The sequence below is a fragment of the Melanaphis sacchari genome, unplaced genomic scaffold, assembly GCF_002803265.2.
Source record: "Melanaphis sacchari strain LSU unplaced genomic scaffold, SCAv2.0 Contig2_pilon_pilon, whole genome shotgun sequence".
NCBI lineage: Eukaryota > Metazoa > Arthropoda > Insecta > Hemiptera > Aphididae > Melanaphis > Melanaphis sacchari.
Window position 1 is genome coordinate 775722 of NW_020271173.1, and position 13270 is coordinate 788991.

The following is a 13270-nucleotide window of genomic DNA, read 5'->3' on the forward strand; positions in this document are numbered from 1 at the left end:
GAACAAGTGAAAGTCCACTCATTTTATGTTCACTCTTCGACATGGCACATGCTCGACACTTTTCCTTAACAACCAAATATTACCTAATGCCTAGTAGGCAAAGTGTGCGATATCTTAGAATTCACATCTACCGTCGATTCCCTTGGCCACCATACATCAAACGCAAAATTATCATACTAAACAACCGTCTTTGTCTCTTACGACCCTTATTAACATCCAAAAAATTAAAACTACTCAATAAATTACTAATCTACAAACTTCTCATAAGACCCATCTGGCCATAGGTATGATATTTAACTCTGGGATGCAGCAAAAATATCTAACATTAATTGTATTCAAAGATTCCATACAAAAATTCTTTTTATCGTTTCAAAAGCTCCATTCTATATTTCTAACAAATCTCTCCATTCTAATTTTAAAATACCAACTGTAACTGAACTAGCCAAACTATATTATAAGCGTTTCAATAGCCGATTAACCCAATACCCAAACCCTCTCATAAATCAACTCTCATTCATAACCATTCCATGCAATCTTCTGCAAAAGAGGTCAAAAAGACAATGGTTTCGTGACCTGCTAAAATAAATTAGTAAAAAAAAAAAAAAGTAACTAAGTCTAACTTTTAACTTTTTTTTTCTCCCCCCCGACGAAGTATCTCCAATGGGAGATCTCTTCACTCTTCCCTTCGTCATTCCAATGACTATTTATTATATGTTATCAATCAAGCCTATTGTTCATTTTTTTGTAAAAGATTGCTGAATAAAGAATTATGTAAAAAAAAATATATATATATATATAAAAACCAGTTATCCCTGTGCATTTCGTTGCTCATACAAAATGCATCCGTGTTAAAGTTTGTTGCCTACATGCTAAAAAATTTAGCGTAACGCGTGGGGATAAATAATATTTTTGATCTTCTGATTTAGTATATAGACGATATTTCTGACTTATCAACTTTACATAGCTATTTTGTCCAGTGTTGCTTTTTTCGATCATTTTATAGAAGCATTTTTAAAAAAATTATATTTCTTTTTCTTTTTTATTGAACAACTCTAATTTGATTTCCTTTTCATTATGGATCAATTTAGTTTCTTATACAATATGAATAATATGATACTTATATCAGAAAAAAAAACAATTGGTTAATAGTACAATAGACGCCAAACTGTAGAATGCCCAAAAACCCAAGTAATTATTTTTGTCGAACCTTCTAAGTTCTTATGCTATAAACATAATATACATATAAATACACAAATTATTTTTGTCTCCAATTATTAAATTACATATTGCTAAATAACTTAATTCTGTTACAATAATTCTCCACGTCATGTAGCATACGATATTAGGTCTATTAGGATGTATCTTAGATACTTATTAATTACTATCTTATGGTTAAATTATCATTAAATCTTAAATAATCAAAAAAATGGGGGGGGATAAGTCCCCCTAGTTGCACCAATGATTAGCAATAAATTTTATACAAAATGTTTTATAAATTTGAAATACCTATATTAATTATAATATTACATACTTATAAGTTATATTATCAATACCAACGTGGATGTCTATATTTTATTATCAACTTTGATAAATACAAAAATACAAGGATCAAAAACTGATAAAGATTAAGAGATAACAGATAATAAATTTCACACATTTTGTCACAGAATAAATTGTGATTTTGTTATCACTGTTTCGGACGTTGGAAAACATTGATAATAATTTTTTTTTCACCGTTTACACGGTGAACACACGACAATATTATATTTGTCAATATTCATATTATTATTATGTACACAAAGTCGATGATAGACAAATGCAAAAGAGAAAAATAATAATCATTATATTATGAAACACTACGCTCATAGTTAATTAGAAATAAATGGACGACAACATTGTGAAGAGTGACGGCAGTGGTATGGCGGAAGAAGAGCACTTGTCGTTTCCATTGCACGAATGCGTATTCGAGGGTGACGTACAAAAGTTCGCACGATTGATGAGGACGGAGGACCTGTCAAGAAAAGACAAACACGGTACTGTGGCTTTGCATCTTGTACAGTACATAACTATGGAATATCTTGTTTCATAATTATATTTGTTATTGCAGGTAATACAGCACTACATCTAGCCATTATGCTTGGTCGTAAAGGTAAGTTGGTTAAAGGCAGTAGTGTTCTGACTATGAGTCATTATCAATAATATACTAATTAATTGTATCTTGCCGTTTTGCCTGTCGCTCAAATATTCTCTAGAGAACATAACATTGATAATACTATTTACTTATCTGAAATAAATTTCAGATATAGTACAATTGTTGCTCGCTCATAATGCACCAGTGAAAGTAAAAAACATTAATGGATGGACCCCTTTATCTGAAGCGATTAGTTATGGAGATCGTCTTACTAGTAAGTTTATTTATTGCCTGATTTAAAATATATTCTTTACCAATGTGGTATAACATACAAATCATTAGTTTTTAACAATTTGTGGTTCATAAATATTATGATAATAGTGTTTTTATTATTAACTTAATATTATGATTTAACTTATTTATATAATAATATATTATCGTATTTGTGTGGCATAACATATAATATTTAGCTTTACTGTGAGCATTATTATGTAGACAATGTGTATTAGTTATTGGATAAACAAATATAAAATACAAATTTATTATTCAAATTTAATTGTTAACATATATAGTTATCTTGTTTAAATATTGATAATTTACTGAATAACTTATTTTTTTCAAATTATAACTTATTTGATTATTTTGAATTTAACAAAATTAAATATTATCTATTATTTATTATAAAAGTTATAAATTTATTTACACGTTTAATTTAAGTAACTGAACTATCCAATTTCAATTTTTTCCATATAAGAACATGGTATAGCCTTAAGAATGTTTTTGTGTTTAATATTTAACATACTTTATAATTTAAACATGTTAATTATTTTTTTAAATTGATTTAAGTATTTATTAACTTCTCGTTAGTATAATACATGGTAAATAATTTTAAATATTTTACCATTACATTTTATTTTATTTTCAAATTGTTCACTAAATGTTAGAATACGATCAAAAATTAGAACCAACATAGAATACTTCACAAGTAATATGAATAAATAGTATACATCTCTTAAGTACTTATTATTCTCAAGTATAAGAGTTTGGTAAATTTTATTTTTCATAATCATGTATAATACACCAAATGTACACTTTCTTTGAATAAAAAATAAGAAGTAAAAGATACAAATAATGTATAATATTAAGCATTTTTTATTAAATCAAGCTAACAATGCTCAAAGCATTATTATTAACAAAAAATAAATAACTATTATCTTTTTATACAATCAATTTATTTTTACTATATTTCATTAATATTTACATTTTTGCCATTTGTTTGTAATTAGTATCTTTATTTTCTTGAATCACAACAAATAATCCAGGAATTATATCTTCCAATGCAAAGCATGCCATTTGAATTTCTACATCACTACTATTTATCACTAATATTTTGAGTTGAGTTAGTTTTTGAAGTCCAGCTATTCCAGCAGCTGTTACTTGAGGACAGTTAGATATATCCAAATATTCCAAATTAGGTATTGCATGCCCTATGTAATCCAGGCACCAATTGTCCAGAACAGGATTATTTCTTAAACTTAACCATTTCAATTTAAATAGATTTTTAAAGTTTTCTAGTCCTTGGTAATATAACATTAAGTCTGATACATCAATAGCTTCAACAAAATAATTTGGGTCGTAATTTTGTGGTAAATCGACATAGTACTCTTCTTTTTTATTAGTCCATCTGATAAAGTTATCCTGTCCTTGAAATCTTATTGCACCTCCTCGATAAACAACAAAATGTGATATAGCTATATCACTTCCAAGTGATTTTACTCGTTCAGATATGTAACGTTGATTGTACTTGTGAAATTCAACTCTTTTTCTTTTGTACCAGGATAACATGGATTTTATAGACCAATCATAATTCATGACACGCGAAGGCCCAAATTTATAATGAGGTGTTACCCATTTAGCAAAAGAACTCGCTTCTGTATGTTTTTCACTATTATAGTTTTTATTCAATAATTTTTCGTATAAAATCTTGTTTTCATCATTTGTTAAATCATTTGAATTGAATCTTTTACCTGAAAATACTTGTTTTGAGCATAGCGGCATTAGTTTTCGTACAGTGTTCATTTTGGCAACTTTAATTATTGAAATCTTAGCCCACGATTAATTTTTTTATATAGGTATATAAATTAAAGTATAATATTGTACTAACTATAAATGTTTATGGAAAAATACATACTTCACACTCAATAAACATTAAAAAAAAATAAATAATGATTATTAAATTCACAGTTTATTTTATAAATAGTAAAAATTAAATTCTAACTTAAGTTGAAGACTCCGAATGTAATTGCAATATTAATTTTTATGTGAATTCAGTATTTATAATTTTCACAACTAAAAAAAAATATTAATCACTGATAACATTGATAATATACTTTCAGTGTTACCAGAAACAAATTGTTTATGTTCTTTGACAATTGAAAATTTGAGTATGTGGATAAAATATACCTAAATCCATGAAAAACGTTATTCGATGTGGGTTATAGTTATATTTAATATTTATGTAGTATACACTATACTCATCAATTCATCATTCATGTATACTAAATATTAAATAATAATATAATTATATAACAATATCATATTATATTATTTTAAATTTAATAAATTCTGTGAAATTCAATGTTGTAATTTTCAAAAAATGTATAGACGTATATCACATTTCGTTTATCTTTATTTATATTATTTATAAGCAACTTTGATTTTTAACAATATAGTTGGTAGTTGAACTAATCAATGTAACGTAAAAATTACTGGTAATAATTTTATTTATTGCAATTTTGATACAATAAAAAATAAATTCTATATTTTATATTTTATAACACAAATGAATTAAATTAATATATTCTATATTTAATGCATAAAATATTTGTTGTTATTATTTTTTTTTTTTAGTGTATCAATATTATAATACTGAAAATTAACTATTGATTATAAATTTTTCATTCTGTATGACTTTTCCAAATCCTACACTCCAAAACTAATTTTCTAATGTTCATTTAAATCATTTGAAGAGTTAAATAATAAAGCTTATTTAATATTTATTTATTAAAAATAGTTAAAAACTTGATGCAAATATTATGAATATTAATAACTTACAAGTTATGGCAAATTACTGTTCATTAGTTTCATTTATAGTAATGTTACAAAAAAAGTTCCGAGTTATTGCAATTTTATTTGAAATATTTTTAAGGTTGTTTTGATCAAATTTTAAAATTTGTAAATGCATAAACTCAGATAAACTTAAAATGTTTATTATTATATTGACATATTGTATATTATTTAATGTTATAAACTATTATTTATAGTTATTATTAACTTATCTAATATATAATTTAAACTGTAAATAATTATAAGAACCAATAAAAATCAAATCTCTAGTATTTTTCATGTGAAATAATTCAAAAAATTTCTCAAGAATATTATAAAAATAGTCTATTGCTGGAAAAAATAAATAAAAATGGTACATTAATTCTTTCAATAATTTAAATAAAATAATGATCACTTATAGTATTAATATTTTAATATTTTTTAAATAAATATGTATTTAAATTTTAAAAGATATTTTTAACTATTCAATTTTGGTATAGTTATATCATTATTAAAAAAAATGAAACACCAAGCAAGAGAGCAGATTGAAGAAAGACGACCTAATTTAGTATCTGCATTGAAACAAGTTGGAGATTTCTATATGCAAATAAAATGGGATTTTCAGAGTTGGGGTGAATATTGATTAGTTTTACTAAACTTCGATTTGAATGTTTAGTAAAATACTAATAATTTAATAATAATTATTGACAAATTTTCTTAATCCTTTTAGTGCCATTAGTTTCTCGAGTTCTACCTTCAGATCTTTGTCAGATACACAAAAAAGGCACATCGTTTAGATTGGATACAACACTAGTAGACTTTGCAATGAATGATATGAAATGGGAACGTGGAGAAATCACGTTTCTGTTTGATGGTGATGCTAAACCACCACATTCTCTTATTGTCATGGACAATAAAGCTGGTGTTTACCAAAGAGTCAGATATTTAGTAAGAAAATTAATTATATTTTATAAAACATGAAAAATATGAATATAATTATAGTACTAAATTTTTAAGGAGACTGAATCGGAAATTGAAGATGAAGTTGATTTAATGATGAGTACTGATATAGTTACTGCACAGATGTCTACCAAATCAATAACATTTTCTCGAGCCCAATCAGGATGGATATTTCGTCAAGACAGAAAAGTATGAATGTATTTTATAAAATTTTTATCATTTTAGTTAATTTGATTACAATATATTTGAAACTCGCGTCATATGCTATCTACTTGAAAAATGTATCTATCACAATTGTGTGTTGGCGTTGTATGTTATCTACAATTTTCCACCCTGCAATCTATAGATTGTAGGTGTCGTCTGGGTATCTGGGCATTAATACATAAAAATACTTTTTTTCATGTCTTCAAAAAACTGGTCAAAAAGATTCTTTAATGGAAGAGTGAACGCCACCACTCTTCCACCAATTGCCGTTCCAATAAGTTAGTTGTACCACGTGTTTTTATGCCACATTTTACTTTGATGTTCCATTTTGATTTAACAAAAAATAATTATATAAATAATTTAATAAAATAATAAAATAATTTAAGCACACACCACTTCTACGAACCAAACCGAAAGTCATATGTCTACTAGCTATGATATGTAAAGTATAGGCTGTAGAGTGTAGTGTACTAGTGTGTATTATTGATGTTTATAATTATACGGTTATACCTGCAATATTGATCTCCGTCACGATTAAATATCTTTAATCGTGGTCTCTGTACAAAGTAGATATCACCCAAAAGGTAGATAACATATAACGCAATCTAAGTACAGGTAGATAGCATACAACGCGAGTTCCATATATTTATAAAAAAATTTATTGTACATGCATTTTACATTTTACATCATGTTAATAAGCTGAATACTAATTAATGAGTATCTATTTTCTAGTGAAGGAAAAAAATTATGTTTATTGAATTTATTAAATTATATAGTTTTAATAATAAAAAATTGTAAATTTAGGAAACCATTGGAGATTTCAATGCTGATTTTTATCATGTTAATGGTTTAACATTAGAACAGAAAAAACGAAGAGAACACTTATCCGAAGAAGATCTACAAAAAAATAAAGCAATCATTGAGAGTTTAACGAAAGGTGGATGTGCTATTAATATTGATTGCAATGGAGAAGTAAGGAATTTAATATTTAAAGTATGTTTGGTTCTAAATCATAATTTATTCCATTTTTCTTATTTTTAAGCCTGTTAGGCGAGAATCACTTCTTCCCCCAATGCCTGCAATATGCACTTGGAAAGAGTATTTAACATCTCCAGCAGGACAACATCCACCTCTAGCAAGGGAAATGGTTTTTAAAAACACAACAAGAGGATTTAAAGCAACAGTTGCTATGGTAATATTTTTATCTATTTTTAAAGTAATCTAGATTAATATTTGCAAAAAAAAAAAAAATATTATGAAATGATAATTCTTTATTTTTAGAGTATGGATTTTCCTTTATCAGTTGCTATGTTAATGGATGTGCTAGAAGTTACTGCTCCATTTAAACATTTTGCTAAACTACGCGACTTTGTGAATTTAAAATTACCACCAGGGTTTCCAGTCAAATTAGGTATGTTGTGTTAATGGCTTATAATTTTATTCTTGAATAATATGTGCAAAACAGAATGTTTCTTGGAACTTATTCTTTATAGTAATTCAATTTGAATTTAATTATATAGATATTCCAATACTGCCAACAGTGTCTGCTAAGATCACATTCCAGGCTTTTGAGTTTCGCGATGACATAGATTCTGATCTTTTTGAAGTACCTGCAAACTATGTTGAAGATCCATCTAGGTTTCCAGATTTATGACGATTTTTGAGTTCCACTACGTTATCATAAATTAAAAACTATTTGAAGATGCCATCAAATCATATTATAGTTTCCTCCTAGGTACACAGAATTACTAAGGCCTGGTGGCAATTCATTAATCAACTTACTACACATCATCTGATCAGTACATTGTTGTGATATGCAAACGGTCAACTGTAATCATTGCTTTATATAACTCACTTACAAAAATTCTTAAGAGAAAATTCTTGGATATTAGTGACTATTATTATTTATTTATTTTTACTCCTTGAAATTTCTTTGTAAAACTTTATTTAATTGTTGCACAGAGTTTTTTTCAAATTGTAATATTTCTCATGAATGTGTTAAAAAATAAGTTAACTTATTTTATTTATTTATTCGTCCTACAATAACAAATTGTATTACTATAATTTTGTTATTTTATTTTTATATTTACTTTATGCATTTGAAAAGTATTTTTTTTATCCTTCCGAATTGAAACTACAGTATTTATTGTTCTTGTTTTGTTTTTAAAGGAGGGGGACTTATAAATTTGATTGGGTACAATTTATAATTGTATTTTTATTTATTTTTTTTTCATAGTCTTGCTGATACATAAATACTCAATATTAGCATATTAAATTTAATTAGATAATCATTATTATCTAAATTCTAAATTATAAATGTTATTTATGATATTATTTTCTTATCTCAACATTGTATACTTTTAATTTTTAATTATTTATTATTATTTTATTTTTAGTAGCACCTTATTATTTAATTGTGTATTTTTAAGCAAAAGGTGATTTATTTTTTTAGTATTAGTGATTAATATTTTGTTTTGTTGAAACATTTCTGTAATTTGCAAATGCTACTCCAAATTTATTTTGAAAAATAAAATTGACTAAGTATCTTAAACAAACTTTTTTATTATCATGTTATTATTTTAATTTTATGTTTATTAAAATACAATTTTTATTTGAGTATTAGGTACTAAATGTACAATTTATTGTACAAGTTTTAAATTGACAAATAATAATTAATAATTTTTATAAAATAAAATAATTTTTAAATATGTCATACCTATTTGATTTATATCATATATTATGACAAGAAATCAGAATTGTATGAATTTACATGTTCATACTAAGTATATTCACAGTCATAAGAGTTTGAAATATTGGAATTTCATAATAAAATGATTTCATAGATCAAATTTTATTTTATGCACTCTAAATAAAAAATAAAACTAATTATTTTTTCTTTCTGAATTTGAATAATATAACAATTTACAAGCTCCTAAGATTAATGCATGTTGCATAAATTGTAAAAAACATGTTTATTAATTATTTTTAGATTCATATCTGAGTGATGAATGTATTTATGTAGCAATATATGTATGGTTGTGATGGATGTATTAAATTTGAATTCAGACTTCAGTAGTATATTATTGTATACAAAAAATGATTCTGAGCAGAGACGGTTTATCAGCTTATACCACTTAAGTATATTTCATGTAATTTTTTTATAAACTGAAAAGAACCATAAATGTATTGATTTTATCATGATGTGGTTTTTTTTTGTCGAAAAAATGTTTTGATTTACAAAAATGGAAGTGGTATTGGTTTTAAAATTTGATTTAGTTTGTACTTTAAAGAGATCATACTTCAAAATTACTAATACCTACTTCTTTTTATAATCAAGAACACAATCAAAAAATTAGGGAAAAACGGAAATTCTTTCACAAATCCAACTTTTAACAAAATTAATTTTGTTTTTTTTTTATGTAACTCAAAAACGAATAATTATAAAAAAAATTTCAGAAATTTTTTTATTATTGTTTTCTATTTATGATAAAATTTTCAAAATATTTCAATGATTTTTGAGCTACTTATACATATAAGAAATTTTCATTTTTTTTTTTTTCATAAATGTTGATTAAAAATACAAAGCTTTTGCTTTTAATTTCTTAATTAAAAAAATATCGAAAATTTCAAATTTTATTATTATTAGTGTTTAAAGTTTTAAACTTTGACAAAAATCATATAAATCACGAAAATTAGTAAATTATTTTGTAAGAAGAAATTCATTAAAATGTTTTTTTGTATATTTTAGATTTCAAAATTTATTAAAAGATTCTTTATTAGCTTTCAACTTCTACATGAAAAAAAAAATTCAACCCAAAAGCTAAATTAACTTTTCATGAACATTTCAAGTTCAAATGTTTACTATATTTGGTATTCACCCATACAATAATTATTTCTTCTTACAAAATTCTTTTGTATTTCAAAAGAAGAAAAAATGTATAAAGACAAATATTTTTCATAAACATTTTAAATTTAAATTTGAACGACATTATTTATTTAAACAATAATTAATGATATGTTAACTATTTTGTAATAATTTAAAAACATTATACGCGGGAACTTAAGTTGTTATGTTTTTATATTATTATGAATTTTACAATACACAATAAAAATTCTAAAATATCTATTTATAGATACTTACTAGTTACTAGAAACTACGTATTTTTACTGTTTTACGATATTTATAGGCACAGTCTACAGAAATATGTTATTAAATTTTGTGTTATATAAGTTTATAACATGATATGGTATAAATATATATCACTATTGTCTATTATGATTAAATACGAATAATATTATAGATATAGTGTTTTTAGAAAAAATTATTTTATCTTATTACGAATATAAAACTTAGAATAAAATAAATTACTTTAATAGCTATGTAAAATAAATATATCACTGGATTATGTTGTCAAATGCATGTAAATTCCAGTGATTCGTTTTTTAAACTGATAGACTGTTTCTGCTCATACCATTAAATTCAAATTTAACACATTATAGTTGTCACTTGTGACCCCTTCAACACCCGAAGTAAAGCGAAGTAGGATACACTTATCTTTTTGATATTACTATTAGGTAAAAGTTATTTATTTTATTATTAGGGCTGGGATTTTGATGCAAAGACATCTTTTTATTTGATATTTTGAAATGTTGGTCCTTAAATATAAAATGTATTTTACTTTAGGTGATACTGATTATTTTAAAGTAATATTTTTTTGCATTTTTTAACAAAATTATTTTTAAATGTATTTTTAAGGTATTTTTTAACGATTTTAGTGCATTTTCTTAGTTTTTAGAGCATTTTTCAAAATTTGTTCATAATAAAAAACAAAAATTGTTGCTATAACAAGAGACATTTGGAAAACTGCCGACGGTATAAATAAAAATTATATAGCATGACAAGTTATTGTCGATAACAATTATTTTTTTTAAATTATTATTTTTGAATGAATGATTAAGAAAACAGAAGTACAACAGATAATACTATTAAAGAAATAAATACTATTGTAGTATCGTTTAAATTTTTTTTTCAATTTTTAAACCATAATAAAAATAATTCAAACTCATTTTTGTATTTTTTTAAGGGCATTTTTTGAGACTTTTTAAGACATTAAAATCCCTAAAATCAATATTTAATATTTATTAATAATGCAGTAGGTTAAATTAATTTTTGTGAAAACATTGTATTTGGAAATATTGGTGGGCAGTTGGTGTATAAAATATAATACACATAAAAAATATTTTCAAATCTAAGACATAAAAAGTAAACTTTTTATTAATTTTTTCTAACTATAAAATAATTTGAGCATTTTTATAATTTTACAAATTTTATCAAAATTACAAATTTAAACGCTTATAAAAAAGTATTGTTATAATAATTTTTTAAAACATTTTCTTGGTAAATAAAAAACTTATGATCAGCTCTGTATATTTCTAACCATTTCTGACGAGCAAATAATTAAATAATATTTTATCAATATAACTAAAAATATGAAAAATTTTAAACGTCACCTAGCAACAGAGCTAACCTATAACAGAGCTTTAATTTTTATACATTTGTTATGCATATACCTTAGTGCATATTTTGTACGCTTTTTTGCGTAATATTGATGTAGATTTTGTCATTTTACTTTGCTTGTCTGCATCGTAATATCGTAGTTAGTATCTACTAATTTTTAGTAGAAACATATAATTCCAGTTTATTATTTTAGTTTATTACAATGTGTATTAGGTATATAATTTTGAAGATTAAGTGCATAATATCTCGAGTTTACTTCAGCAGTGATTAAAAAAAAATAAGTAATTGAGATGGTAAAAACCAAAAATTAAGCTTTGGTTTAAAGCGAAATTAGATTTATTGCATAGATATAATTTAAATTTATTCATACTATTTTATGATCATTATTCATTTAATATGTAATGAATATATTGTAGTTGGTATTTTGTTTATTTATTAAATAATAATTTAACATACTGTTTATATATGTAAAGTGTGAATAATAGTTAATAAAAATACAAAAAAAAAAATAAAATTCATAATATATTTTTGCAGAGAAATATAACACATCATAAATAAATTACAAACCGAATGTAAAAGGTTATTATGTTTTTTTCGAGACATTTTAGTCAGAACCCTTAAAATGATCCTTTGTGTTTAATCTTGAATATGATTATTTATTTAAAATTATATAAGTACGAATAAATGAATAAAAATAGGAAATGTATAAACAATACGTGCATCATACTGAATTTTAATGTATTTGAGTGTTTACTAATTAATATTGTTTTTTGTTGTTGTAGATTTTTGCTAATTTATAATTTCAAATTATTTTATTTTATGCGGGCGCATATTATTTTTTACGTTAAAATCAATTCAAGATCATGCGCTAGACATTCATTTGTCATAAATTTGTCATATAAAAAGCTCGAAATGCCAAATTTTAATACTAGTGTAAGTGAATCTAACCAGTTTGCTATACGTACTAGCTATTTTATTTTTTGTTAATAGTGTAAACCATTTTTCCGTTAATATTTTTCATAATTAAAGCATTCATTTTAAGTGGTTTTTAAATATTTTATAAGGTAAGTAAATTTGTTAACTTTATTTATGAATTATCTTAAAAAAAAAATAAATATACAATTTATTTCTGAAAATATAATGAACACTCTACAATGTACACTAAATGATACTTCACCTTCATATCCTTTTTAACTATACTTATCTATTCTCAAAGTATATTGTTCTATGATTAATCAACAAAAAAAAAAAAATTAAAATTGTGTATTAAGTGATTTATTTTATGTACTTACTGTCTAAAAATATCTTTGGTTATTTGTTTTTTATTTAAACAATTGGAAAACATTTTCACC

At 24.1% G+C, this 13270-nt stretch overlaps 2 protein-coding genes across 3 annotated transcripts; one reads left to right on the plus strand and one right to left on the minus strand.

The window, feature by feature from the left end:
• Positions 1-1729: 1729 nt before the first annotated feature.
• On the plus strand, positions 1730-8364 carry LOC112596011 (ankyrin repeat domain-containing protein 13C). 2 transcript variants are annotated; one of them, XM_025341447.1, is made up of 10 exons: positions 1730-2033; positions 2108-2149; positions 2301-2405; positions 5737-5868; positions 5967-6184; positions 6254-6385; positions 7205-7372; positions 7443-7592; positions 7682-7811; positions 7921-8364. In XM_025341447.1, the coding sequence occupies exons 1-10, from the start codon at positions 1883-1885 to the stop codon at positions 8052-8054; spliced, it is 1362 nt and encodes a 453-aa protein (XP_025197232.1). In that variant the 5' UTR covers positions 1730-1882; the 3' UTR covers positions 8055-8364. The 2 variants fall into 2 exon arrangements, with proteins under 2 accessions (XP_025197232.1, XP_025197234.1); XM_025341449.1 differs by having other exon boundaries at positions 6257-6385.
• On the minus strand, positions 3355-4293 carry LOC112596012 (distal membrane-arm assembly complex protein 2). The gene has a single exon (XM_025341450.1). The coding sequence runs from the start codon at positions 4208-4210 to the stop codon at positions 3389-3391; it is 822 nt and encodes a 273-aa protein (XP_025197235.1). The 5' UTR covers positions 4211-4293; the 3' UTR covers positions 3355-3388.
• Positions 8365-13270: the final 4906 nt, after the last annotated feature.